Source organism: Colletotrichum jinshuiense, chromosome 6, assembly GCF_051148585.1.
Source record: "Colletotrichum jinshuiense chromosome 6, complete sequence".
In the NCBI taxonomy this organism is placed as follows: Eukaryota; Fungi; Ascomycota; class Sordariomycetes; order Glomerellales; family Glomerellaceae; genus Colletotrichum; species Colletotrichum jinshuiense.
Genome location: NC_139313.1, coordinates 3,944,737 through 3,972,299, shown reverse-complemented (window position 1 = coordinate 3,972,299; position 27,563 = coordinate 3,944,737). Strand labels below are relative to the sequence as shown.

Genomic DNA, 27,563 nt, shown 5'->3' with positions numbered 1-27,563 from the left:
TCTTTTCTTCTCATTCCACTTGAGTTGGGCCCCCGATGATCACTCGCCTCCCTTCGTGTGTGACACGCTCTCTACCCCTTGGTCTTTAATTACATTGCATCTTCAAAGACGGTACATCAACAAACAGGCCCCCAACCCGACGCCCCCAAACTCGACTGTTCATCTCGTCCGACCAACGGTATCGGCTTCGCATCTTTGACCTTCACCCGCACCCGCACCCTCGCCACTGGAGGCAGCATCTGATCTGTGTTATTTGGCCACTTATGCGTGGCCGCTCTTTATTATTTGTATTCGTGCGATTTTGAGATACCCCAGGCTGTCCTCCAGCCTTTCTCCCTTCTTCAGGCCGGACAGAGAGCGCCCACTTACACCACCATGGCCAGCTTGGAGAGCTCAAAACACCTCCCTAGAATCGACACAACCATGTCGTCATTTCATATTGAATCCGTAGAGGATAGGCTTCTATCAGCAGCCGCTTCCGTGCTGAATTTGCCGAGGAATAGCATTGAGCTATTCGACTCCTTCTCCGACCTTGGAGGCGACAGACCCGCCGCCAACGCCCTGAGGAAAAGGTGCATGAGCCTCGGACTCGGGGTCAGGACGAGCGACATTCTTCGCTGTCGGACCTTGGCGGAGCTCCAGACCTGCATCACCCCCTTAGTTCAGGCCGCGCCTGTGTCCAAGGACTCCGAGGAAGACAGCACCTATGCCTCTGATGTCTTCAGCTCAAGTCCCAGACGAAACAGCAGCTTCTCAGCTTCATCGTGCAATTCCAGCCACAGCTCCGACGCACCACCAAAAAACTCTCCATTTTTCACAATCGAACGATTCATCGAATCAACCCCGCAGGTGAGGACCGCCGCCATCATCAGGCCGAAGGCCGGCTACTTGGACGGCAAGCTCGTGGCCTTCATCACATTGGCGCCGGGCCGCGTCTCTCAGTCCAGCCTCTCGAGCATCCGCCTCATTCCCCAATCACAAATGCACTTTGCCGGGAGCCAGGTCGCATCAGTACGACTGGCACTCGAAACCTCGGGAGAATCCCACACCGTACCAAACTCATGGATCGTGCTTGAACAAATGCCTTCAAACGGCGAGGGCTCCGTCGACCGGAGGCGACTCCAGACATGGATCCAGAACATCAACGAAGACATGTACCACCAAATCTCGAGCCTCGAGTCTCACGAGCTCTTCCAAGAGCCCTTGACCGAGATGGAGCGGATTTTGCAAAAGACGGTAGCAAATGTTCTTCGCATCTCACAACGGCAAGTCGGCATGAACTTTTCCTTCGGTCAACTTGGTGGCGACGATATTTCTGCACTGATGCTGGTCGCCGCGTGCCGGACAGAGTCCATTAGTGTGAGGCCGGACGACGTTCATCAATGCCAGACACTGGGTCAATTAGCATCACTAGCCTTCCGAAAGAGCCAAAGAAAGGACACATGGAACGAGGAATCGCCCGAAGGGTTTAAACTATCACCAATACAACAGTTGTACTTCGATACTGGAATAGGCGGCCGCATCGAGCAGCGCATGTCGTCCAACGGCGGCTACCGCTTCAACCAGAGCCTTCTCCTCCGGGTCAAGAATAACTCGACGCTCGAGGATATCCATGCTGCCATCGCAACGGTTGTCGGCCATCATTCCATGCTACGCGCCCGATTCAGACCCGGAGCCGATGGCTGGACTCAGCGAATTGTTCCCAAGGTCGACGGGTCTTACGGTTTCCGCTACCACGCAGTGAGCACAACAGAGGAAGTTATGGGCATCGTCGGACAGTCACAAGCGAGCATAAACATCGAAACCGGACCCGTTTTCGCAGTCGACCACTTCCGCACCAACGATGGTCAGCAATTGGTCTACCTCCTCGCCCACCACCTCGTTGTGGACATGATGTCGTGGCGCATCATCATCCATGACCTCGATGAGCTGCTACGAGAGGGCACCCTGTTTTCCGAGCGCTCCATGCCCTTTCAGACATGGAACGAGCTCCAAGAAAAGTACATCAGCAGTAACCCCAAGCAGCTCGCGATGCCTTATCAGGTGCCCAACGGCAATTACAGCTACTGGGGTCTCGACGACTCACTCAACACCTACGATGAGATTTCAGTCGCAAGCTTCACGCTTAGCCCGGAACTGACATCGATTCTCCATACGGCATGCAATCAGGTCTTCAAGACCGACATGTCGGATATTTACATGGCAGCCCTGGTTCTTTCATTCAGCCAAACATTCCACGACCGCCGGGCCCCCGTGATCTGGAACCAGGAGCACGGAAGAGAGCCCTGGAGCCAGGACATTGACATTACAGAGACTGTCGGTTGGTTCACCTCTCTTTGCCCGGTGGCGCTTCAAGTCGACATGGCCGACGACTTCCTCCATATTTTGCGTCGGATGAAGGACACGAGACGATCCATTCCCCGTCGCGGATGGAACTACTTTGCATCTAGGTATTTCGGGCCCGAGGCGGCGACACGGAGCGTTGAGGGCTGGCCGTTCGAGGTCATGTTCACCTACGCCGGCTCCGTACAGCAGTTGGAGAGGGAAAAGGGCGTGCTTGAGCAACTCACCATTCCTGGGAGGCTGTGGTCTTCAGAAGCCGCCGACATTGGTTCAGACGTCTCCCGAATCGCTCTTTTCGAGGTATCCGCAATGGTCGACCAGGGCTCTGCTTCCGTTCAAATCGTCTACAACCGCAACTCCAAGCACCAGGACAAGATCGCCGAATGGATTCAAACGTACGAGCATCTCCTCTACGAGGCCATCGGCAGACTGAGGTACCGCGGCCAGGAACTTACTCTATCCGACGTCCCAATGTTGAATACCACCTACGAGGGCCTTGCGAAGCTTAACACCGACCGATTGGCGGCCTTGGGCCTATCTAGCGCAAAGGAGATTGAAGATGTGCTCCCCGTCACAGCGCTACAGCAGGAGATTCTCATCAGCCAAACTCAAGATTTGGAGACTTGCCACAACCATGCCGTCTATGAACTCTCCTCGCCCAATGGCGTTTTGGCCGATCAGGCGCAAATATGCACCATTTGGCAGCAGATCGTCGCAAAATATCCGGCCCTAAGGACTGTCTTCATCGACAGCATCTCCGAAGACGGCCTGTTCGACCAAGTCATATTGAGGACGTGTTCACCCGACATGCTCTTCGTCGATGCGGAAGCGGGAACAGACCCTGTGGCTGTTCTCAACGCCTTGCCACCGATGAGCCCGACGCCTTCAAAGCCGCGCCACCGAGTGTCAGTGTGCAAGTCGCACGCAAGCACTTTCCTGAGGCTCGATATCAGCCATGCTCTTTGTGATGTAAGCCAAATAACATTTTCTTGCCATGATAAAATAAACATGCTAACATCTGCCAGGCCCTGAGTCTCCAAAATATTATGTGGGATTTGAAGAGGATGTACAACTCGAGCAAAATGTCCATGAAAAAGCTGGATCCGTCGCACGCAGCTTGCATTCAATACATCTCATCCACTCGCCAGGAGAACAGCCTCAACTTTTGGGTCGGTCGCCTTCGGGAGACTCGGCCATGCTTGTTCCCACGCTTGATGACGCTCAACGGCACCGACATTCAACACACAAACTTCCACATCGACTTGCCGATAGCTCAAATCGATGAGTTTTGTCGGTCTCAGGGCATTGATCGTGCAACGGTAATGCGCATGGCCTGGGCACTTGTTTTGCGTGCATTCACCGGCTCAAGTCAAGTCTGCTTCGGCTACCGCTCAACAGGTCGAGAGGCAAGCTGCGCGCCCGAGGGCTTAAAGCTCTCGGTCGGTTCCTTTGAGAACACCACAACCTGCTCAGTTGGGCTTCAAAACCACAAATCTGTCTCCACTGTCCTCAGATCTGTCGAAGACGACGCTGCAGTTTGCCGTCCGCACCAGAGCGTGCCCATATCAGAGGTCCAGCATGCCCTCGGTCTTAAGGGAGACAGTCTCTTCAATACCTGTCTGTCATATCAAGAAGAGCCTCATGAACTGAAGAGCAGATTCAGTTCCACGCGACCGCCCATGAGGCTCTCCTGCATCCAAGCTTTCAACGCGCCTGACTTTGACGTCACATTCTCATTGACTCTTGTCAATGGACATCTCGTCACTGGCGTTTCTCACAGACTCATGACTTCTACCCAAGCCCAAAACGTCACCAATACCTTTGGACGTGCTGTCATATCTATCCTTGAAAGCCCCGATAGTTCCCTCGGTCGGATTGATCTCTTTACCGATAGAGATTATGCCCAGCTGCTGATTCGTGATTGGGAGGTGGACAATGCCACCCAAGCATCGCACGGATGTGTCCATGCTTTGATATCGCAACAGTCCAGACTTCGTCCGGATGCTCAGGCTATTTGCGCCTGGGACGGCGAGCTTTCCTACCGGCAGGTGGGTCGTCTCGTTTCGCGACTAGCTGCGTACCTTACGCAGTGGGGAGTTCGTCCAGGTGTATACGTTCCCCTCATCCTGGACAAGAACAAGTGGGCGGTTATCAGCATCCTGGCTGTCTTGAAGTAAGTGATTCCTTCGCATTTGGTGAGACTCCTTAGGACTGACACAATAATAGGGCCGGTGGCTGCTTCGTGCCCATCGACGCAGAAGACCGGGCCAACGTTGAGACCTTCGTCCGCCAACTGGCGCCCAAAGTCGTAATCGCAACGGACATGCTCTGGAAGAACTTGGAATCCATTGTTGACGTTGTAGTTGTAGTTGACGACACACTGTTCTCTGCCAACTTTCCTATGGAATCCCCCTTTCCCATGGCCGCACCAAATGACGCTGCATGCATTCTCCTCTCCCCGGGCTCGTCTCGTGGGAGAGAGGCGAAGGGCATCATCTTCCACCACGCAGCTTTGGCTTCTGCGTTCGTCACACAGGGTCGCGCGCTGAATCTCGACAACAACAGTCGTGTTATGCAACTGTCGTCCTTCAACGTCGACACCGCATTGATCGAGCTGCTTTCCACTCTCGTTCATGGCGGCTGCGTGTGCATGCCGTCCTCCGTTGAAAGAACCAGCGATATAGTCGGCGCCGCCCGCAGGATGGACGTCAACTGGAGCTACTTGACCCCTGTTCTAGCGCGAAAGATGACACCGGCTGCTATTCCCAGCTTGAAGGTTGTCTGCTTCAGGACACGCCGCCTGGACAGGGATACTTGTGCGCCCTGGATAGCGAAGACGAAAGTTCTGCTCGCCTACGGCGCCCCCGATATCTGTCCTCTCGGTATATCTGTTCTAGAGGTCACGAGGACGGCAGATCTCACACGCATCGCGCCTCCCTTCCTCGGAAGATTCTGGATTGTCAATCCTGAGGATCACCGTAAGCTTGTGCCGATTGGCGCCATCGGCGAGCTCATTATCGAAAGCCCAACTCTTGCGCACCGTTTCGTCCCCGGCCAGCCGTTGGCAGCTGCACCTCAAGACTCCGACCTGTCGCTTGAAGATGGTAAGCCGAGGACACGCTACTTCAAGACGGGCCACCGTGTCCGGCATATGGAGGACGGGATGCTTGATTTCGTCTCCAGCGGTCGCGATGATGTCGAGATCAACGGAAAGGTGATCCCCGTCGCTGAGGTCGAGCAGAAGCTCCGGCGATGCCTGGGCCAGGGCGTGGATCTTGCTGTCGACTCCATCATCAGCCGCGATGCGCAGCCCGCCCTTGCTGCATTCGTGGAGCTTGGCGAGAACCTGTTCGAGGGTTCGGAAGACCTCACCAGAATTAACATCACGACTAGAGAGCGTACTTACATTGCGAAGAAGCTCGTCGAGTCTTCGCTAGGTACCACTCTGCCTTCACACATGATGCCAACTATCTTTGTCCCCGTCAAGCATCTCCCGGTTACTCCTTCCCTGAAGGTCAACCGCCGGAAGCTTCAGAAGATGGTTGCTTGGCTTTCTCAAGACCAGTTGCTGGCACTATCATCCGTCGCATCGCCCGACGAAGTCCGCTCTGTCGGCATAAAGCCGCTTCCGCTGACCCAAGTCGAGGAGCGTATGCGATCTATCTGGGCCAGCCTTTTGGGAGTGGATGCCTCCAGTGTCCGTGGGAACCAGACCTTCCCTATGCTGGGTGGCCAGAGCTTCCTCGCTGCTCAACTTGTTGTTGCTTGCCGCAAGCAAGGACTCATCATCGCGCTACCTGATGTCTTGCGGAGTGCAACCCTGACGGATATGTGCCAAGGCATCACTTTGAGTTCAAATTACACTCTTGAGGCTACGGAGCCTCAGTCAACAGGCCCTTCTTCGGGATCAGCCTCAGAAATGCTTTATGAAGAGCAATTTGTTCATGACGTTTTGGCTCCCAAGCTTGGCGTCGAACGGGAAGCCATCGAGGATGTTGCAGAGGCCTCTGCGACGCAGCTGAAATTCCTCGAAACTGGCTTGCTCAAAGGAAGCTCAAGCCTCACTTATTTCACGTTCAGCTTCACTGGAGCAGTTCAGACTAAGAAACTCGAAGCCGTCTGCATCTGCCTCGCGAAGATCCATCCCATCCTTCGGACTGCTTTCGTGATCCAGGAGAGAAAGGTATACCAGGTTGCACTGAAGTCCTTTACTCCCGAGTTCAAGAGAATTGAAGTCCCAACATGGAGGGTTTCAGCAATGACGGAGAAACTCATCAAGAGAGACCAGACGACTCCCTTTACTCTCGAGACCCCAATGACCAAGTTCTTCTTCGTCGACGCCGGCAAACAATCCAACCTTGTCCTGCGGTTGTCCGGAGCGCAGTACGACGACGCTTCCGTTTCCCTTCTGCTGCAGCATTTGAAGAGCATCTACATTGCTCCATCGTGCCCACCGAAGAGAGCAACGTACTACGATTTCGTCCGCTCCGCACAAATCGCCCATACCGCCGGTGCACTAGAGCATTGGACATCTATGTTGGATGGCGCCAAGATGACACAGGTTGTTGCCCATAGCAAGCCACCAACGCTGGGCACCAACGTCAAGACCGTCTCTCAGAAAGTCTCGGTCATGTCCCTCGCCAACCTAGGAATCTCCTTCGACACGGTTGTCAAATCAGCCTGGGCAATGGTGCTTGCTAAATTGTCCGGCTCGGGCGATGTCCTGTTCGGTGAGATTGTCGAGGGAAGACACCTCAGACTCCCCGACGGCTCAGACATCTCTGGCACTCTGGGTCCGGTTTCCAACGTCATCCCAGTCCGCGTACGTTTTGCGGAGACATTGAGCAGCCCTCTCGAGCTTCTGAAGTACGTCCACGGCCAGCGCGTTATGAGCATCCCCTTCGAGAACAAGGGCTGGCTTAAAGTCGTGGAGAAGTGCACCAAGCTCCCGTACTGGACGCGCTTCAGCACAGTCGTGGAGCACCGGAACCAGGACGCCGTCAAGGACACAGCAACCTTCAACCTGGGCACCATCAAGTGCAAGTTCAGTATCCAAGAACCAACCAGCAGAGACGTCTACGATCTGCACGTCGTTTCCACACAAGAGGATTCAGGCAGCGGCGAGATTTCTCTCACATTTTGCGAAAATCGCATTCCGAGCCTGTTTGCCAATGAGACGCTCAAGGCACTCTGCAGTAGCATCGAGCTGCTCACATCGGTTTCCATGCTCCACCCGCTGATCCCCTCGGCCGCCGACTACTGCGCCGTTCTGCCGCAGATCCCTTTGCCGCAACTGGACATGGAACAAAAGGCTACGGCTGTTGGGGCCACGATGTCCGTGGACCACCGTGTGGCCATCCAGACAGCAATCTCCAAGGTCTGGGCGCAGGTTCTTGACCCGCGGTCCCTCGGCGTCCCGGAGGCAGAGCTTCCCAACGCTGCGTTCTACGACCTCTGGGGCAGCATGATGCCCGCCTCGCAACTGGCCGAGTATCTGACGCAGGAGCTCCCCAAGCTAGACATCCCGGGATCCCACAGTCTGACCATCTCCATGGAAGAAATCATGGCGCACCCGACAATGGGAGAGCAGTTCGAGCTCGCGGCGCGTAAGATGCGTGACGCGAAGAGGAGGACCATCATCGAAGTATTCTCGCCCAAGTCGCACCCCTCTTGGGGCCGCAGCTTGAAGAGGCTGAGCACGGCGAGCATCCGCGAGAAGGCCTTCCCCGACCGTGGAACGGGTAGCACCAGCGCTAGTTCATCTAGCTCTATGGACGTCTACCGCAACCCCGGCGCCCAACAGCCGTTTATGGATTCCATAGCTGAGGGCACCATCAGCAATGTAGGCAGTGTTCCCGTGGCCAAGGTGTCGCCGCCCGTTGAGTTGGATGGGCCTCGCCGGCCTAGACTGAGCCTCGCGGTCGAGCACGACGGAAGTAGCATGGAGAGCATGACTACGGGGAGCAGCAGAACCGATGAGGAGGTAGAGGAGGAGCGCCTAGCAACTGGGACGGAGGAGAATGAGGATGGCGACGTGGTCAGTCCGCTGAGCGCCTCTACCATCGCGACACCCATCAGGGAGAGCAGAATCCGGCGGAAGGCCGGGAGTGTGCTCAGTCGGATCAGTCTTGTGAGCCCTGTCAGCGTTTCTGGATCCAAATAGGGGCTTTGATGTAATATGAAGTTGTCCTGGACAGGTCGGCTGGCGTATGATCATTTTGGACTAGGTTGCTGGGTATTATACCTCGAGATATTATGTTTTCATAGCGAGCCAGAATTTTTTCTTTGTAACATGGCATGATGATATCCAATAAATTCAATCATAATGTAATAAGCATTGGTTTCAATTACAGATGACGCCCTCATATCTGCAAAGGCTTGCTAGACTTGTGATTTCCTTGTTCAAGTCACGGGCTATTCTATCACCGCGATATTCCAATTATGTTTGGTATTCTGACTGTGCAGACTTTCACAGGAATGAGTATATATGGAAGTCTTTCGACACGTGTGGCTAAGAAGCCATGAGCTTGTATCGCCAACCAACCTACACAGCCCGACTCTTCTCCCCATTGGTCCAGTCTTCCACGTTTTTCAGGACACTCCTCGATTTCCCGTCGTATTTGACGAGCCTCATCCACTGCTCCAAGCTCCTGACACGGTTAGGGTGGATGCGGTCCAGCAGTGCAAAGTCGCGCGGGGTCGCGAGCCCTTCGCCCCAGTAGCGCCACCAGGCCTCGAAGTTTTCCCGCCAGGTCATGACGGACTCGTCGCGCGGCGCGTCGGGGCCGAGGCCCCAGTTGACGTAGGCGCCCGGGTAGGGCTGCGCCTGCGCCGCGTACTCGGCGAAGGGCACGTGCCTGTGGACGCTCCGCCTGCCCGTCACCCGCGTGAAGGTCTCCGCGATGTCGGCGAAGCTGACGTTGTCCGCCGCGACCGTGAGGTCGAGGCCCGCAGCCTCGGACGGGTTGTCAAAGAGCCAGAGGTTATAGACGCCAACATCTTGGAGGGCGAGCAAAGGTATTTTACCCGCTTCTGTGAATCGGAAGTTAGCCCCTTAGGACTCGGAATCAAGGTTCGTAGAAAAATAGAGAAAGAAAGGCGGGCGAAGGAAAATTGCGGGATTTTAGGGGCCGGAGGCCACTCACTACTCGGGTTGGACCAGACAAAAGACCCGTCCGGCTGCTCGCTCGGCACGAACAGCCCATCCAGGAGCATGTCCATGTACGGTCCGCCGCTGAAGACCGATGTCGTCATCCCCTCCTGGCCCTGGGCGAGGATGAACTGCCCGACCCTACCCTTGCCGTCCATGTGGCCGCAGCGGTACGCCTCATCCCAGTTCGCAATCTTCAGCCCGTACTCGATGTTGGCCCACACGTAGTGCCTGACGCCTTCGGCCCGGGCGATCTCGTAGGCCCGGACCCCGTAGAAGAGCTCGTCCTTCTCCCCGAGCGTGAAGCCGTCCGTATTGACCCAGGCGCCGTAGACGCCCCGGAGCGCCCTGTGCAAGTCGTCCTGGCTGTTCTGACTGCCCTGGATGAGGGCCACGTTGCTGAGGGCCGCGAGAGCCCTCGCCCGAGAAGACCCGGGGTCCCGGGTCAGGACCCGGACTGCATACCGCCCGCTCTCGGACAGGGCTGCTGCCAATGTTAGCTGGCTCTTGGCGGGGAGTCGGCGTTCTGCCCCCTGGCCCGCATAGAACTACTTGCCTTTGACAACAGGCATGCCCTGGGCACCCGTGCCACCAATCACGAGGATTTCTTTCAATTCTGACATATTCGGGGTGGGGTGTGTTCTTTTGTTGAAGGAGTTTTTGATACTACCTGGATAGCTTTTGGTTGCGGGATCGGAAATGACTATATTCTGCCTGCTTGCGAGGGTGATATTGCTTCAAGTCGATATTGACCCATGACACGGATCTCGTTGCTGCTGCCCTTTATACTTGAAGCCATTTTGAGCTTGGAACAATAGTCAGCAGTATAATGCGTATTGCTTTGGTATACACGGCAGCGAAGACGACGATGACAGGCGCGAGACGGAGCATTGACGTAAACAGCCGTCGCTCACTCATTCACAGCCTGTGGCCACACAGCATTCACATAGTTGAACTGACTAATTGCAATCGCCGGCGTTCATTTTCATAATTGTCATCCGTGCTGCTTGGTCAAATGCCGGGCCGGCGCATCCAACCTTGTCGTTTTTGTTCTACGGGTATTTCTCCTGATGGACTCCTCCTGCCGTGGGTCAGGCTTGGGGACGGCGGGGATATTAGGATTACTGATCATGGGTCTGGTCAAGGGCTGCCTTGATGCGCCAAGCGAAATAGCTCGGTTAAGCTGAGCTGATGGTCTTGGTGGCGTTATGTCCACTACTGCCCTGCAATAAATACATAATTTGAACGTGGCGCAGGGGTTATGATACTGATATCAAGATATCAAGGTGGAGGTATAAGGAGACGAAGTTATATAAAACAATGTGTATACTCTGGCCGTGAACCTGCAAACCAGCGAACCACAAACACGCGCCGGACCGACTGCACCAAAAGTCTCGATTCTGCGAAGAGTCTCTATTATCTTTTCCGGCGATACTATAAAGTCTCTGGGCCCATGCAAGGTGCTTCGTCAGGTCCTTTGCACATGCCCAAGCCATCTGCAAAAGGGAGTCGCAAGCATACAGGACCGTCATACTGATCACAATATACTCGCATGCATTTTGTAAGGCGATTGGAGGATGCGCAAATGCGGCACACGCCAAGACGCAAGTAAGATTGATGCGCCTCGGCAAAGCGCCTTGTTCTCTACAGCCAGAATGGGAGAGCCCGAAATTTGGAGAGCCGACGATGTACTGTAAGCGCTTCGCATTCGTCGAGTGAGTGCGTTGGCAGTATCACTAATCAGATAAACAGCCACGACAAACTCACGAACTCCTCCATTTCTCTACAACAATCATGTACCGCCTATGTACCGGAGCTACACACTTTTCAATAATACGTAAGAGTGAAATTATGGTTAAATGTAATAGGACATGGTCAGAGTCGATGTGTTGTATAAAAAGATCCAGTCGCTGCCACAACTCCCGTCTTGGACATCACGAAGGCTACATGTTTCACAGTCGATCAAAGTAAAATAAAACGCATTTACCAAACAAGATCCTAGCCAAAATCATGGACACTCGCCGCATCTTCGTCATTGGTGCGACCGGCGCCCAAGGTGTGCCTGTATGCCGCGGGCTCACAAAGGACGGCGGCTACAGCCTTCGCGTCCTGACGCGCGACTCCACGTCTGCTCGGGCCCAGGAGCTTGCCAAGCTCGGCGACGTCGAGTTCGTCGAGGGGACCTTTGCCAGCGAAGTCGACCTGCGCAAGGGGTTCGCGGGGTGCTGGGGGGCGTACGTCAACATTGACGGCTTCAACTGCGGCGAAAAGACCGAGACCTACTGGACGATCCGCGCCTACGAGCTGGCGGTCGAGCTGGGCATCCAGTTCTTCGTGTTCGGCAACCTCGACTACGGGTACAAGAAGAGCGGCTACGACCCAAAGTTCCGGTGCGGCCACTACGACGGCAAGGGCCGCATGGCGGAGTGGATCCTGCAGCAGAGCAAGGGCAACGGCATGGGCGCCGCCGTCTTCACCACGGGCCCGTACATGGAGATGACAGTCTCGTCCAAGACGCTCATGACGCCACAGGTCGAGAACGGCGTCGTCACCTGGCGGGTGCCGCTGGGCGACGGCGCGGTCCCGCACGTCGCGCTCGACGACTGCGAGCACTACGCCCGCTGGCTCTTCGACCACCCGGACAGGGCCAACGGCATGGACCTCAAGGTCGCCATCGAGCACGTCCACTACGCGGACATGGCCGCGGCGTTCGAGAAGGTGACGGGCAAGCCGGCGCAGTACATCGACATACCGTTAGACGTCTACTTTCAGTACTTCCCGGCCCCCGACGAGCCGGCCGGGTACAACGCCGACCCCGCGGACCCGGCGACGATGTCTGCGAGGGGCAACTTCTCCGGGTTCTGGACGTTGTGGGCGCACTCTGGCGGCAACAAGGGGGTGATCCAGCGGGACTACGCGCTGCTGGACGAGATCCACCCGAACAGAATCAAGACGGCAGAGGAGTTTTTCAGAAGGAAGGATGAAAAGAACCGGGCCGCGGGTCTGGGGGGTCTCTTTGAAGCCATTGAGAGCAAGGACATGCCGCCAATCCTAAAGATTGGCGAAGACAACAGGCAGGGGAGATTGTAGTCGGTCTGGAGCGAGATCGAATCGGGCAAAGCAAGCAAGGTCACGGACTCTAAATGTCCGTTATGAGGGAGGTATGCCGTGAGAAGTAGTCGGCGGTACCCGGCGCAGACTATTTATCGCGACGCCCAAGCTCAATTTCCTCTCCCCCGACACTCGCTGAAGTTCCTTTGAAACTCTGTTTTTTTTTCTAGTATCAGTCTTTTTATGATTCCAGTAGTATTGAAATCGAAGACCATTCACTCCAAAGTCCGGGGAACAGAGTTGATTACTGATTGGACAATGCCGGCAGACGACTTTACTCAAAGTCGAGGGGAAATATCAAGAATTGAAACATGAATCATAGTCGGCAGGTGGTTCGGCGTGAGATTTGCTACGTGTAGAAGAGCTAGGCTGTACGTATAAAAGTCTAGCTAATGGTTATTTCCGTCAGGTAGATATTCATGAGTTAAGTGTCCACAAGAAGCTTAGCTGCTTCTCACAGGCGAAAAAAAGCTAGGCCTCTAGGATGCGGTTATGTTGAACTTCCAAACAGACATAGGATCATTATCATCAACATGAGTATGTACATGTAATGACTGGTACTATCTCCCTTATAATATGAATTTAGTGCACAAAGTACACCGGAAATTGCGGGCCTAGAAACACATGAAGTCGTTAACTATCACATTTAGGGTATTTGCCTAGACTGCTGACTTCAAGGCTTAGACCAGGAACTTCAACAGTACGGAACGTTAGTCAGGGAGAAGGCTCGTGAATATCAGCATTGCATTAAATGACACTTTACTTCGATTAGCAGACGAATGCCATAGTTTGTTCAGTTTGAAAATCGTGTACAATTATGATTTGAACGTCGCCGGTACATGTGCTCCGGGTAACCTGTAAGCTAAATGAAACCCCCGAATAAGGTCTGATTTCCGTTCTTAGGGCCAAACTGCTAAGTCAACAGACTTTCTCCGTGTAATGTCAGCTTTATTGGCTTATGCGAGATTCAGAGAAATAACATTTAGTTGACGTGAAACTTAACAGGTAGCTCCATCTACAGGAAACTTATCACCTAGTACGACTATCATGCCGGGTCCCATCTAATTAGTCCATTGTCTGTTTTATTTCTTGACTGAGGATAACTAGCCCTGAATGCCTGGGTGTTAGACTCGGTCTGCAGAGCGACTCTGGCTTCTGTAACATCCGTGCACAGATTTGCCACCTCATAAATCGTCACGGCTGTAGTTTATTAATGTTCGAAGCCCTCCTCTCATCCAGATAAAATTATTACATGGCTTTGGGTGAGCCGACTGCACGTGAACAACATTATGGTGAAGATGGGAGCATTGCATGTCATTAAATCAGAAAAAATCGGGGGTATCATATTTTAACAATCAAAAACCGCACGTAACAGACAGAAGCAAGCCCCTTCCAGACAGCTCAGGGGAGGTAGCTGAGAGATTCTGGGTCCCTGATCCTGCCGGAGCCATCTTGGTAGCCATCCAAGCTGAAGTACGGCAAGCCGAACTGCTCCCCATCGAGCAACTCCATGCCCGGCCGAATCGTGTCGGGCTGCTGCATTTCAAGCCCTCCGGGAAAGCCAGACCCGGGGCCGGACTGCTTCGCCTGCTGCTGCAACCCAGGGTACGGGACATCCGAAAGGAAGGCAAAGTCAAAGTCGGGTATGACGGGGTCGCCAAAGATCTCCAAGGGGTCCGGCAGCTCCGGCGTCGTGCCGGCGGTCGACACGGTCGACGGCGATGTGTCCGTTGCGGCGGCGGCGGTAAACGACGACCCTCCCGTCTCGGAGCCGGAGGCCCCGACGCCCGGCGAGTCATGGTCGGCGCCGCGCTCCTGGTTCTCGAGCTCCTGGTAGCCCCTGAAGAGCGCGAGCTGCAGGTTCCGCGCAATGTCGATGACCTTCTGCTTCATGCCCTCCTCGACGAAGCTGAGCTCGCGCTCGACCTCCTTCTCGAGCCGCCGGCGGACCAGGGGCGGGAGCTCGCGGCGGAGGTAGTCCTCGTAGCCGCCGAGATTTGTCGAGGCGTCCTCCGTGTTGTAGTCTGGAACGCTTGTCAGCGAAAACCCCGCCTCGCTAATGTGGAAAGACAAGTAGGACGTCCGTCCGGGGAGCGGAGGATTGGCTTACAGGGCGAGGGGATTTCCCTCTCTTTCACGTCGGGGAAGAGGATGCCGTAGACCTGGGCCCACTTCTCGGCTTCCGTGAGCTCCTTTGCGGACGTCTTCTTGCGGGACCGGAGCCTCTTCTCCTGATCTTGGGTAATGCCGTCCAAGACCTCGGGCTCGCGGACCTCGCAGGGATCGGGGGAGCGCGCGTGCGCTTGGAGGTCCGACTGGGTCTCGAACGGCTGGGAGCAGCGCGGGCAGGAAAACTTGGGGAGGGAGTGCTTGCGATAGATGTGCTCCCTGGGGAGACTGTTAGCCGACAGAAATCAGGGCCGGGGAAGGGGGGGATGCTAGGGCAGAGCGGCACGTACTTGATGCGGTGGACGTGGTCCCAACCCGGGCCGCAGCAAGGCCGTTGGTTCTTGTACTTTCTGGGGTTGTGCTTGAAGAAGGGGCACGCGAGCTTCGCCCCGTCGGCCCCGTCTTCCTGGACCTTGGGCAGCTTGGCCCTGGGCGGGCGGTTCCCGTTGTCGTCGTCATCGTCGTCGTCATCTTCTTCTTGCTCCCTTTTGCCATCGTCTGATCTCCCACGCTTCTCTGATGCCTTGCGACGCGGGGTTTGGCCCAAGCCCGTTCGCTTCCGAGCGCCGCCAAATGCTGCTGGTGGCGGTGGTGGTGCCGCCGACGAGGCCCCTACCTTTACCGGTGCGGGAGGCGCTGACAGAGGTGCTGATGGAGGCGCCGAGAGAGAAATGGGCGCAGCCGGCGCCATCGCTTTGGGGGGAGAGGGAGAATGAAGCATTTCTGGGACATAGGAACGAAGCCTTTTCAGCGGGACTTCGGGATTTTGCCGCTTAGGAGGTGATGACCGAGTCACCGACAGGACGGCTTCGTCATACTTGACAGGAGACCGAGGACGGGTCACTGACACTAATCTACGGCGCGCCGGCCGTTTGTCTTCGTTCTTGGCTTTCAGCTTCGTGTCCAGCCAGCTCATGAACGAAGACATGACTTTGTCGACCATGATCATCTGGACCTTCTTGGCCGGATCTTCACTCTCGTGGGATGCTTCATCATCCGTACCGGAAGGGTTGCTGCCGGTTCCTCTCTCATTTGCCGGGCCCGACGTGTCTCGCGGAGTTCGGGACGAGTAAGATGGGCTGACCGGCCCCGGCGGGGGTTTGACGACTTGGTCGGGCAGGGAAGAAGAAGCGCGATTTGCTGCTTGAATTCCCGTTTGGTCCACAGGTCTGGATGCCAGGGCGGTCTCAAGGCCAACATGGCCCTTGGAGGCCGAGGGTTCATAGTGGTCACGTAGTCCTTTGCCGGACGGCGCGGAAGCATCTGATACGGCTGCTATTATAGCTGCCTCTGCCGTCTCCTCATCTAAGCGATTTTGCCGATTTTCCCGATACGCGACTCTCTTCTTCATTCTCACCCTTTTTGTAAGTGCGCTCTGAGGACTGGGTGGCAGGTCTGTTGACGGGCTCTGGGCATGGCCAGGGGGGCTAGACAGGCTAGACGCATGCTGCTGGGAGGGCCGATACACGTCCCCCGCCTGCGCCCGTTCTACCGGTGCGGAGTATTCTTCACTCTCGGAAGGGTTCGCACTGCGATCTTGGCCCAGAATGCCCGGGTGGTCCGACAAGAGACGCTCCTGCTGCTCCTTCTTCACAACCACCTCATCCTTGATGCTGGACGGTTGTGGCCGAAACACTCTGTCGACTATGCGCGATAAGCGGCCTCTCGATCGAGTCTGGTACTGGCGTGATTCCCCCGGCGATTCGCTTTCCTTCTTGGCGATGTCAGGCTTGACCTCCTCGGAGCGCAGCTCGGCGAAGAGGTCCCCTGCTTCTTCGAAGTGCACACCGGCGAAGCCGTCTACTACTTCTTCGTCCTCAGATTCCTCCAATTGAGGCGGGCTCTCACCGCGACGACGGCTATTCTCGTCCGAGGAGTCGCCGTCGTCTGCAGCAGGGGTCTTGCCCTTCTTCGATGGCGCGGGTCTCATGATGACTAGCAGGGGGGAAGCCTAAACAGGGGTGGATTGAGAGGCCGAATCAGAAAAGATGAAAACACCATGGGCCCTCGGAGGACGAAAGGGGGGCGGGTGTCGGATTTCGCTGGCGAGTGGTGAAGTTAGCGAAAAGTGATGGGTGAGGCGAAGCGGGCTGGGATTGGCGGCTTATGAGAGCGAATTGAGCGAGGCGAGTTTTACGCCGCTGCGCAAAACTCGGGGGCGCATTTGCATTTGCGGCTGACTGGCCCCACATGCCCGAGCGTGGGGCCCCCCGCCTCGTCGTGGCCGCCGTCGGGTTCGGCCGTGACCTCCGGCCGTTCGTCCCTGAGAATTCCCGGCGTGGTGTGGCGCGGCGGTGTCATTTCTCTGCAAGCGTATGCAGCCACAGCAGGTGATTAAAAGCCTGTGCGTCAGGGTCTTTGGCTCAAGATGGCGGCTATTCTATACCTTGCATCGGTTGCTGGTCCACCCCCAGGTTGCGCTATTCAAAGACCCACGAACGCCCCGAAACCTAGGCTGCATAGAACAGCCGAAACCCACAGGGCTCCTCTGTAATCCGAGATCAACAAAAGAAGTGGATTGGGGACGAATAACGGAGCAGAGGAGAAAAAGTTTCCCGTCCTGGCAGAAGAGGAAAGAAATCTAACAGCGTCCAGAACGCCGGAGTGTGGAGGGAGGGAGCAACCCGGCCGATAGCGGGGCGTTTGTGGGGAGAGCTGTCACCCAAGGGCGCCAGAATGACATTTTAGTGTGTTCGTAGCGACGGGTCGCTTTGTTAGTGTCAACTCTGTTGGCGCTGTCCTGCGTAGGGCGCGTCCCTCTTTTTGATAGTAAGGCGTTTTTGGCACCCTGTCACCCCAAGTGAGGGACGCATTAAAAGAGCAAAGGAGCCACCACCCACATCGTTAATTAAACGACAGCAGGAAAGGGAGGAAAGAAAGGAAAAGACGGGGATGGAGGGGAGAGAAGCAAGCCAAGAGCATTTGTTTGGCTCAAGACAGCACAGAATTACTAATCCCTGCTCCCTTTCCTTCCCTTTCCTTTCCTATATGAATCGACCTTTTCCGGCCCGGAGATGCCCTGTCGGACCCCAGGAGAGAGTGTGTAAGAGAGAGGGAGAGAGACAGATAGGGCGAGTGCGGTATCGGTCTGGCTCCCTACCAACGTACGCCTCTCATTTCGGGGTCGACAGCCGAAGGCCCTCGAAACACCACAACCACCCACGCCGTCGACGCCTCTAATCTTCATTTCCCCGCAAGAACCCCCCCCAATCGCCAAGGGGGGCTCATGATCCCACGCGCTCCGACAATCTCAGGCGCCTTGCCCTGTATCTTCAGCGGGAAAAAGCACTGGATCCGGCTAGAACGCACCCCCTAAGGCTTTCCAATCAGCCCCCTATACGCCCGACGCCGAGAGATATCGTGCGACCCGGGCCAACCATCTACAGCCGCCGCCCGCCGATTACGCCCTGCCACCTGCTGTTCTGGGCAGACCACCCTTATCTTCACGCCAAGCACCCAGGCCGCCGCCCCAAGACAAACCATCTCCCCCCCGGGATCCCATTCAACCGGAACCCTGCCTCGCCGTGATTGATTGCCCTATTAGCCTGTGCCAGCACCGTTGTCGGCCTGCGCCGCTGCTGAACGGGCGCTGCTCCCAGAGATAAGACGCTTGGTGCTTCTTGGCACTCCTGATCGGGAGTAGAACACACGAATATATATACACGCGACATGCCGTCCAACCTCACCACCCTCACAAACCTCCTCCAAGGCCGAGCCACATGGAGGAAGAAACCATTCCGTCCAAACCAGTCACAGCAAAGGCACATCTCATAGGATTCACACATCTCACACAACCAGGAAACAAACAGGTCACGATACGATGCGATGCAGTGGAAAAGTTCAGGTATGTAAACGCACTCGTGGTATCTTGGTTTTGCTAACTAGTAGTAGGACGAACATAATCGTTCCACAGGAGGCACATCGTCGAGTGATGGGGTGCCCGTGTCTTAAAAAATATTACAATGTACATGAAGCGGCAGAGCGCCTCGCTGCCCGGCTCGTCCGCCAGCGCAGACGCAAAAAAGCCCGGGGGGGGGAACTTGGGGGTTTCCCCCTGCCTTGTCGTCAAGACTCGGCTTACCACACGTAGTGGAGCATGCGCTTCCACGAGGGCATCGCCGCGAGGCGCGCACGGTAGGCGTGGATCTCGTCCCAGTCAAGCTCACGTCGGCCAGTGTCGACGTCCATCTGCGAGGTGCGGAGCCAGCCGGTGCGCTTCCACAGGAAGCCGCCGAGCCAGAAAACGATGACAACGGGGAGAGCAAGGTAGGACTTGAAGAAGCCTTCAGCGCCGTTGAGCTCGTCCGTACCGGGGGGAGCAATGGCAGTGTAGAACTGTTGTCGTTGTTAGCAATCGTTGTCTTTTATTCGTCACTTTGAAAGAAGTTCGACATACCTGAGCGAGAAGCACGACGAAGCACAGAATGAGACCAATCCAGGAGCCGACAACGCCGCCAATGGCCTTGAAGGGGATCTCGTCGACGGTGTGGCCGTGGTAAGCCCACGCCTTGCGGAAGCGGATGTGGGCCAGGCAGATGGATCCCCAGGTGAAGACGGCCGCCAGACCGGAAAGCGCCAACAGCCAATCGAACACGACGGGGCCGGAGGCGTTCAGGTTGACGTACGCCAGGGGTCCGAAGATGATGATGGCGAAGACGGAGGGCAGGGGACGTCCGGAGCGGTCGATGTAGGTGAAGATCTTGGGAGCGTATCCCTGCTGGGCCATGGCCGTGAGGGTACGGGATCCACCGTAGACACCAGACACACCGATGGACAGAACGGAGACGAGGATGACAACGTTCATGAAGTGGTCGAAGCCGACGAGTCCGGCGTACTTGCCGACGAGCACGAAGGGGGAGGCCTTGACATCGGAGTACGAGGACTCGGAGAGCAGCGCGGGGTCGTCGGAGGGGATCAACAGACCGACGAAGAAGAGACCCAGGATGTAGAACAGGGAGATACGCCAGAACACCTGCTTGATGGCGCCGGGAAGCGATTGGACGGGGTTCTTGGCCTCGGCGGCGGCAAGACCGACCAGCTCGGTACCGGAGAAGGAGAAGGCGGCGGTGACGAAGACGGAGCAGAAGCCCTTGAAGCCGTTGCGGAAGGCACCGGGGTCGTACCAGAGCTTCGCGCCTTGGTACTCGCTGTAGCGGCCGCTGCTGGGGCCGCCGCCGAGCACGAGGACGAGGGAGATGATCATGAAGACAATGGTCGCGCCGAGCTTGATGCAGGACGACCAGAACTCCTCCTCGGCGTATCCGATGGATCCAAAGATGTTGATGATGATGATGGCGACGAGGAAGATGGTGATCCAGACGGCGACACTGATCGTGTCATTCCAGTACGCGACAACGAGACCACAGACTGTCAATTCGAGAGGAAGAACGATGGCCCATTGGAAGACGTAGTTCCAGCCCATGGCGAAACCCCAGGAAGGATCGATGAAACGGGTCGAGTAAGTGTAGAAGCCACCAGAGACGGGATACATAACAGCGAGTTCACCAAGAGCGTACACTAGTCACCATGTTAGCTATGCTTTCTCAACCGAAAACGAACATCGCAACACTTACCGACGTTGAACATCATGATACCGACGATGAGGAAATCGATAAACAGAGAACCGGGACCCTGAAGGAAGCTGTCAGAAACTGGTTGACTTGCATACGGCGACCAAAGCAATACCGCGCCCAACTAGGACGCAGTGCGAGAGAGGAAGGCGTAAAAAAAAAAAAAACTTACACCCTTGCTCAGAGCACCACCGGAACCGACGAAGAAACCAGCACCGATGGAACCACCGATGGCAATCATGTGAAGATGGCGGGAGCTCATGGCACGGTCGAGCTCGACGACGCCGCGGCCATACTCGCGCTTCCCGAACGAAGCCAGGTTCAGGCCGTTGCGGGTCGCCCAGCTCTCCTCGCTGATGTCGCCTTGGACGGCCTTGCCGCTGCCGCTGTCGTAGCCGGGGAGGCTACCGCCGACGGCCTTCTCATCGGCCTCGACCTTTGTGGGAATGACCCCGTCTTGAGCAGCCATGGTGGATGGTTGTTGGACTTCCGCGAGCGCTGGAAGTAACTCAAGACCTTGTGAGAGAGGGGGGGTGTTGGGCTGTGCGGGTTGGACAGACGAAGTGATGCCTGTTTCGAAAGAATGGGGTCACGGGAGCACGAACCCGGGGAAGCTGATGAGGAAGAGGGAGAGAGAGAGGGATGCCGAAAACCAATTCCGACCGAGATGGGACGGGGAGGCAAAGGCCTTATGAAGGCGATGCCGATCCAGAGAGAGGAACTGAACGCGCAAGGACTAAGGGTTCTTGTCCAGGACGGCAAGCGGGTCACCCAATCGTGCATGGAAGACCGACTAGGTCGCACTCTGTCGACATTGGAAAATTACACATGAGAAGAAGGAGGAGAGAGAGAGAGGGTTTGTCCATCCGACCCTGCCCCTCCCAGAGAGGCAGATCTTGGCAAGGACAGGCTATGTCAGGACATCCTGGACAGCCAGGCCCCCCGTTACTCGTCTGTCCGTATGGATGGTTGGTGTGTGGGATGGGGGCGATTTGGCTTCCGGCTCGTGCTTCACAATACGTACCCCAAGGGAAGCAAGCGGGAACGAGCGAGAGCTAGCCCGGTTGTCGAGTCTGGGCAAGCTGAGTGTGAGTTAGGCGGGCTGGCCGCGGACAGGTTTCCGAGATGCATTATGCACTAATGAGGGATCCAGGCGCGGGTACGAACCCATATTCGGAGGGGAAGGGTACGCAGACGCAGTCGTGGTCGCAATGGGATGGGGGTTTGTGGACAGAGAAAGAGACGAGGAGGAGGAGGACAGGGTCCACAGCAATGGATGTCAATCTGCTCTCCAGACTCTCCACCATATGCGCCCCATCCGGTCGGTTGGGCTTCTGGGACTCCCAGATAGCGTAGGCGGCGCTGGTTGGCCAATGAGCCCGTCTTCACTTCGAGCCGTTAGCAAATGGCCCCGAGAGAATGGCCGCCCCTCCCTTTTCGCCCTCAACGTTATCTCCTCGTCTCCCCTCGAACAGGTCGAGTGGGACTGGAGCGCAGGCGGAGCCGAGAAGCACGAGTGTGTCTGTCTGTGGGACTGGGACTGGGACGGTGAGGAGAGGGAAATGGGCCAGCCAGAGGCCCAAGACCGCGACGCTGGAGACGAGTCCAACGAGGCTAAGCTGGGATGGCACTTTTTATTTTCTTGGGTTGCCTGCCGCACGACTGACTGACTGGTTGAGCGAGTCTCTGCTGTTCTGCTGCGAACCAACAGCCCTCGACGTTCGAAGGAGGCTCACCGGGAAGAAAAATGCTGCAAGCCACCCCCATCCTCTCTGGCTGGGCTTGCAGCGGCTCCTGGCTCCTCGGCACGGCATCTTTCTGGCTGCTCCGGCACAGCATGTAGTGCACACTACGCTGCGGCTGTCCCATTCCCCTTCGAGGCCTCGCATCGCCAAGAGGTTGCACCGCGCTACAGGCTTGGTGCCGCAGAACAGCTGGCTGGTCCGGGTATGCATGTGTGGGTGTGGGACAGGGGGGGGCCGATCCTGGCCGCCCCAGGTTCCCCTCCTTGCAGACTCCCGACGTCGTGCGTGCAGGGCCAACGACCAGCACGCAGCACTGGCACACACACGCACACACGCACCTCAGCTCTGGCCCCCTGTGGCCTTGGTAGCGTAACCGGTAGCGTCTCCCCTCTCGTTCAGCGCTAGCTCCCATCAACCCGCCGCTGCGTGATCACTTTTGAATCTCCCTACCGCCTAGTTTCTGCTTCCCCCGCGCGCACAGCGTCATGGTGTCGGTTTCCGGATGTCAATTACGTCTTTGTTAGATTATTCCGGCTTGGCCAATATTTGCCCCAGAGCTTATGACACGGAGGAAGCTCGCAGAGACGGGACGGGAGAGGGGAGAGGCCGGGTCGTTCAGGCGCGCGATGCAATGCGTCGCGTTGCGTTTCGTTTCGAGCCCAGGAACCTTGGAGTGTCCCTATTTCGTAATCTGCAACATAGGCTGGGAGATTGCGTCCCACCCCCTGTCTGATATCGCCGGCTGTTCGCCATTCACGCGACAGAGACCGCGTCTTCGCCGGCGTAGGCCCTATCACGGCTATGCGGGTTGCCACAACTGCCCACGCAAAAAGGAGCAGAGAGAGAGGGCGACCGCACCACCAGGTCGGCACTCCCCACGCCCGTGATCCATCCGGCAGTGGCCCTACCAGTTCCCCGGGGCGAGGCAGCGCGCGGGAGGCACTGCTGCTATCGCACATGCGCCGCGATAGGACGATTGATGACAGAATTTGGCCATGACGTCTGATGATGTGCAGCTGTTTTTTGCAATAGATGCAATACAGGGCGCATCCGGAACCGCCCTCAACCGACCTGACAGGTGGCGATGCGATAAGGGATTACTGGCGCCCCCCCTCCCCGGCCCATCCCATCCCATCCCATCCCATTTGCTGACTCGTTTCGAACGAGCCCATCAATGCGACGGCTTTTTTACCTCGTGTGGATCGAGTGTGCCGATGGAGCGGATGAGAGGGGAGGGGGGGAGGGGGGAATGTTGGCAGCATCGCAATATCTGTATTCTGTATCCGTACACCACCCCCTCCTCCTCATCATCGCTTCCAACCAACCTACCGGCTGCTTGGCCAGGGAGTCGAAGAGTAGTTGCTTTTGTTCGTCAATGCCGCCTCCCTGACCATACACATAGATAGAGTAGCCGCCCAAATTCACTGTTCCCGTTCCACGCTAGCCGCAGCCCTCTAGATGCCGTCTTTTCCCTGTGCATCCCAGGACCATGTCATCCGCGGCCAGATTGATTGAGACCTTCTAATCGACCTTCTAGCGTTCTTCCATCGGCCCCTCCCTCTGCAATGCTACGCTCTCCCCTTTCTCGCTGCATCCCTCAATTCGTCAATCTGAGGGGGCGATCTGAGCCTCTCTGAGACTTCCGCGAGTCGCATCGTCAAAGTCAAATGCAAACGCCCTCGCCTCTTATCTATACTTCCGATATCAAACGGAAGCTCGAGACGGAACGCTTATCTGCCCCGATTACTACTCCAGAGACCCAGAACGCACCACATTTTTTCTCATGCGGGCCCCCTTTTGCACATTGGGCTGCCGTGGCCCACCATCACATCCCACCCGGCGTCCTTGGCAACCCGGGACTTTCTCCATAGTAATTGGGGTGAACTCGGGGAAACACCCAAGAACGTGTCCCCCCTCCTCCTCCTAGGCGAGCGAGCGTGTCGGTCAGCGAGAGTTCCCAAGGATGAGAACGCAAGCCCGTATTCCCAAACCCCATCCCGGGCGACTATCGTTCACCGTCTAGTCTAGTGTACCGGGATATCTGGGAAGTGCCTCCCTTTTACCTCGCGCCACACGACTCAGGTGAGAGTGCGAACGAGAAGAGCGCGATGCTGACCGGGGGGCGCGCGCGGGCGCCCGCGCCCGCCAGGAACTCCCCCGCAAAACACGCCATTGGTGACTTGCAAAGCTCGCCGCACCGCTCGAGGCTGTGCGCGCCGTCGAACCGAACATGTTTTGTCTCGGCGCGAATAAACTCGAGGCTCGGAAGCTTTATTCGCAGAGTTCCAAACGTCTCCGGCCAGAGTCTACTCAAAGGCAACCTCCCTCCCTCCTCCTATAGCCGTCCGGCCCTCTGTGAGCGCAGATGGAACAGCAACACAGCCCGTCTCGGATTGCAACGCCAGCCCCAGGCGGTCGAATATTCCCCGGGTGGCAGACAGGCAGGCAATCAACGAAGCAATCCACTCTGGCGGCGCGGCAGTCAGAATGTGCCCCGTATTCAAGATTGCCTCCGAGTTGTGAAGACTCAAAGTGGCAATGGCTCCCCCCTTGGCTGTGTCAGCCCGCGTGCCTGCTACGGCACTAATCTGCGGTCCTATAATGCAAAAGCCATTATGCGAATCGGCGGCAGCAAGGCAACGACACATCCCCACCACAGACGCGACACTCTCGCATTGGACGCCGCCCGGCGTTCGAGGTGCCAGGTTGACAGCTTGACAAGTAGGTACGACAGGCCTGGCTGGAGGGATTTCACCCGGCGGCAGGCAAGGCACGGAACGGCGCTACAAGGGCCCTGGCACCAGACGGCCCTAGTTCGTGTAGTGTGTAAATCGTGAATTGTTGGCCACTAGGAAAAACCCCTCACCGCATGGGGAGGGACGAAAGCCGTCCGCACCGCCGTGTCATGGCCTGCGTTTTTAGAGACACCTATCATGTCCCAGACGCGCCGCATTTCGGCGACTCTGTGCAGTGTAGAGAGGACGGGACTGCCCAATCCAAGCAATCCAATACAGGCTGATGGATTAGCATCCTCTGGGGAAGCTTCGCGGCGCCCTCATTCGTGCGCAAAACATTTCATGTACGTAATGGCTTGCGTTAGACGTTGGCCTCTGCTTCTCGGTTCTTATCTCTCCAGACTCCAGTTATATGTGGATGTGGCCAGGGGGAGGGGGGGTTTGTCGCCTGGTCTCCTGCGCGTTCGGACTGCCCGAGGGGTCTTGTGTCTGTGGGTTCAAGGGATCCGCTTCGAATATGCTGTGCAATCTCAAGGCGCCTGCAAATTCCGGGCTCCATGCCTGATACCGGGAGCCGTTCGAGGTGTGGTGTGCCAACAGCCGCAACGGGTTCCTATCATGAATGATCGACATCCGACGAGAGCAAAAGGGAATTCCGAGTTATCGCGAGAAAATTATCGACGGTTTTGCATTCAATATCAGGTGGGGTTCGCAGTTGCGTGCTCTAATAACCCGTCCGCCGGTCAAAAATAACATAAGCTGGCAAATAACCGCAGAGGGAGGGGCGGGCGTCTGTTCGAGGTGTCGTTGATTTTTTGTAGCCTCAACACCACGAGCTGAAATACAGGCGCTCGTAGGGCTGGCTTTGTGTATGCGCCAAGAAGGCACCGTCCGCATCTCCCCCAGGCCGTTCCGCCATCGAAGCTGAAGACGAGGCGACCGTGGCCCTTGACAATGGCGCTTGTCCTGCTGCGACCGCGGGAGCCATCGGGGCGAAGAAGTAATGCCGCTCCCAGTCCCCGAAGGCTTGTTCGCTGATGATCGCCCTGGCATGGCCAAGGGCTGCTGCACTGATAAGGACGGCTTGGGGGTTCAGGCTCTCTCGCCCAGGGCTGAACGCCCGCACCCAGCGACAGGCCAGCTTGGCTCCCGGAAGATTTTGACAGTATCAGTATGGCGGCGGCTTCTTATCTCGGAGGCAGATACCCGTACGCCGCCAGTGACCCTTCGGCTGCGGATGGGCGTTCTGGGTAGCCGAAGCCCTATGAGGCTTGGGGATCGCACAAGGTCAACTGCTCCGGGTCTAGCTCTTCTTCTGCTTCTGGGGGAGGTTGCTGGTGATGTATACCAACCAGTAGACGGGCGAGGCAGATTGAACTGGGTTGCGACCACGATCCTATTCTCGAGGCGTCGCCGCGAGTCTTGGTGTCCCCCCTCCTCAGGTCAACCGCCAATGAGCAGCCCAAGACCAAGCCAGAACTCACCACCGTTCGCTAATGTGCCAATGAAAAGCGACGAGTCGTCGCCGAAGGCCTCCTGCTTCGGTGTGTGCCCCGGGTACGTAGTCAAGCCACGCTGAAGTCGCAAGCCACACTTTCCCCCTTTGGGTCGAGTGGCATGACGGGGATTACGAGGCCTCTTTTGCTCGGCAACGACAATATCAGCACCGCGGACGACGTTGGTCCTTTTTTTCTTATCCAGAAGTCTGGATTGACGTTTATTCTTACAATCCCCCCATCAAACCCATTTTCCCCGCGAATCCACGTCTCGTGGCATCTCCATCCATTACTTGATCGAAACGCCTCCCGGGCATCTCATTACGTACGGACTTGGGCCGGCATCTCCACACCGGGCTCCAGCGCCGCACGCGAAATAAACCGGTCTCCATTTCCCCGCGATTTCCCATCTAGGGGGTGTGGTGTGCTTTTTGGGCCCCCCTCCCATCTCCCCGGCGATCCGAAGCTGGCCGCAGGCCAAAAAAGGGAAGAGAAGAACAAGAGGGACGAAGGAAAAAAGTAGTGTAAGAGAAAGGAAGAGGGAAAAATGGGCCCGTCAAAGACGGACGCGACGTCACCGGCGAAGATCCCAGATCTGAACCGGCGCGACGCACAGCGCCAGACAATCCCCGTAGATGGGGAGAATGGCCAGCACGACTCGCCGCCGCCGTACGAGCCGTCCTCGACCGGCTCCACCTCCGCATTCGCGAACCCTGCCTCCATCCTTACCCCGCCTTCGTCGATGCCGCCCACCAGCCGAGGCCAGGGCGAGGACGAGGAGTCGCGCAGGTCCTGCAGCAGCTTCGGCGGGGACGACACGGTTGGGCTCCTCGCCGCGGGGGCTCGGGGGAGGCGGAGCGTCGACGAGGAGGGCTACAGGCTGACGCCGCGGCCTGGGATGCAGGCGCAGGGCCGCGAGGGGTACGCGAGGGCCGACCCCATGAGCGTCGACGGGGACCACAAGTGGGATCACCTGCTGGACAAGCCGGGCTGCTGCTTCAGCGATACCGGGGGGTGCTGCTTCTCGAAGAGGGGGGGCTGCTGCTTCTCGGACCGTGAAGGGTGCTGCTGCTCCGACACGCGCGGGTGCTGCTTCTCGAGCGACGAGGGGGCTTGCTTCAGCGGTACGAACCCGCAGCCGTGAGGCCCTTTCTGTTTCCTGCCCTTCGCATATGGTTTTCTGGAAGGTCGGAGGGGGAGGGTTTTGCGATGATGACGCGGGCCCGGTATTGGAGCTGTAACGC

At 56.9% G+C, this 27,563-nt stretch overlaps 7 protein-coding genes across 7 annotated transcripts; 4 read left to right on the top strand and 3 right to left on the bottom strand.

Annotated features, from left to right (window-relative positions):
* Positions 1 to 375: 375 nt before the first annotated feature.
* Positions 376 to 8,506, top strand: EsH8_VI_001019 (uncharacterized protein; the record flags this gene model as incomplete). The annotated part of the gene is made up of 3 exons (XM_083272272.1): positions 376 to 3,312; positions 3,369 to 4,516; positions 4,570 to 8,506. The coding sequence occupies 3 exons, from the start codon at positions 376 to 378 to the stop codon at positions 8,504 to 8,506; spliced, it is 8,022 nt and encodes a 2,673-aa protein (XP_083127446.1).
* A 381-nt stretch (positions 8,507 to 8,887) lies between these two features.
* EsH8_VI_001018 (uncharacterized protein) lies at positions 8,888 to 10,116 on the bottom strand (the record flags this gene model as incomplete). The annotated part of the gene is made up of 3 exons (XM_083272271.1): positions 8,888 to 9,375; positions 9,489 to 9,977; positions 10,086 to 10,116. The coding sequence occupies 3 exons, from the start codon at positions 10,114 to 10,116 to the stop codon at positions 8,888 to 8,890; spliced, it is 1,008 nt and encodes a 335-aa protein (XP_083127445.1).
* Positions 10,117 to 11,503: 1,387 nt separating this feature from the next.
* On the top strand, positions 11,504 to 12,583 carry EsH8_VI_001017 (uncharacterized protein; the record flags this gene model as incomplete). The annotated part of the gene is made up of 1 exon (XM_083272270.1): positions 11,504 to 12,583. One exon carries the CDS (start codon positions 11,504 to 11,506, stop codon positions 12,581 to 12,583), a length of 1,080 nt encoding a protein of 359 aa, XP_083127444.1.
* A 1,422-nt stretch (positions 12,584 to 14,005) lies between these two features.
* EsH8_VI_001016 (uncharacterized protein) lies at positions 14,006 to 16,703 on the bottom strand (the record flags this gene model as incomplete). Its single annotated transcript, XM_083272269.1, has 3 exons — positions 14,006 to 14,628; positions 14,715 to 14,992; positions 15,064 to 16,703. The coding sequence occupies 3 exons, from the start codon at positions 16,701 to 16,703 to the stop codon at positions 14,006 to 14,008; spliced, it is 2,541 nt and encodes an 846-aa protein (XP_083127443.1).
* A 2,147-nt stretch (positions 16,704 to 18,850) lies between these two features.
* EsH8_VI_001015 (uncharacterized protein) lies at positions 18,851 to 20,812 on the bottom strand (the record flags this gene model as incomplete). Its single annotated transcript, XM_083272268.1, has 4 exons — positions 18,851 to 19,108; positions 19,170 to 20,290; positions 20,347 to 20,404; positions 20,516 to 20,812. 4 exons carry the CDS (start codon positions 20,810 to 20,812, stop codon positions 18,851 to 18,853), a joined length of 1,734 nt encoding a protein of 577 aa, XP_083127442.1.
* A 742-nt stretch (positions 20,813 to 21,554) lies between these two features.
* Positions 21,555 to 22,013, top strand: EsH8_VI_001014 (uncharacterized protein; the record flags this gene model as incomplete). The annotated part of the gene is made up of 1 exon (XM_083272267.1): positions 21,555 to 22,013. One exon carries the CDS (start codon positions 21,555 to 21,557, stop codon positions 22,011 to 22,013), a length of 459 nt encoding a protein of 152 aa, XP_083127441.1.
* A 4,853-nt stretch (positions 22,014 to 26,866) lies between these two features.
* EsH8_VI_001013 (uncharacterized protein) lies at positions 26,867 to 27,463 on the top strand (the record flags this gene model as incomplete). The annotated part of the gene is made up of 1 exon (XM_083272266.1): positions 26,867 to 27,463. One exon carries the CDS (start codon positions 26,867 to 26,869, stop codon positions 27,461 to 27,463), a length of 597 nt encoding a protein of 198 aa, XP_083127440.1.
* Positions 27,464 to 27,563: the final 100 nt, after the last annotated feature.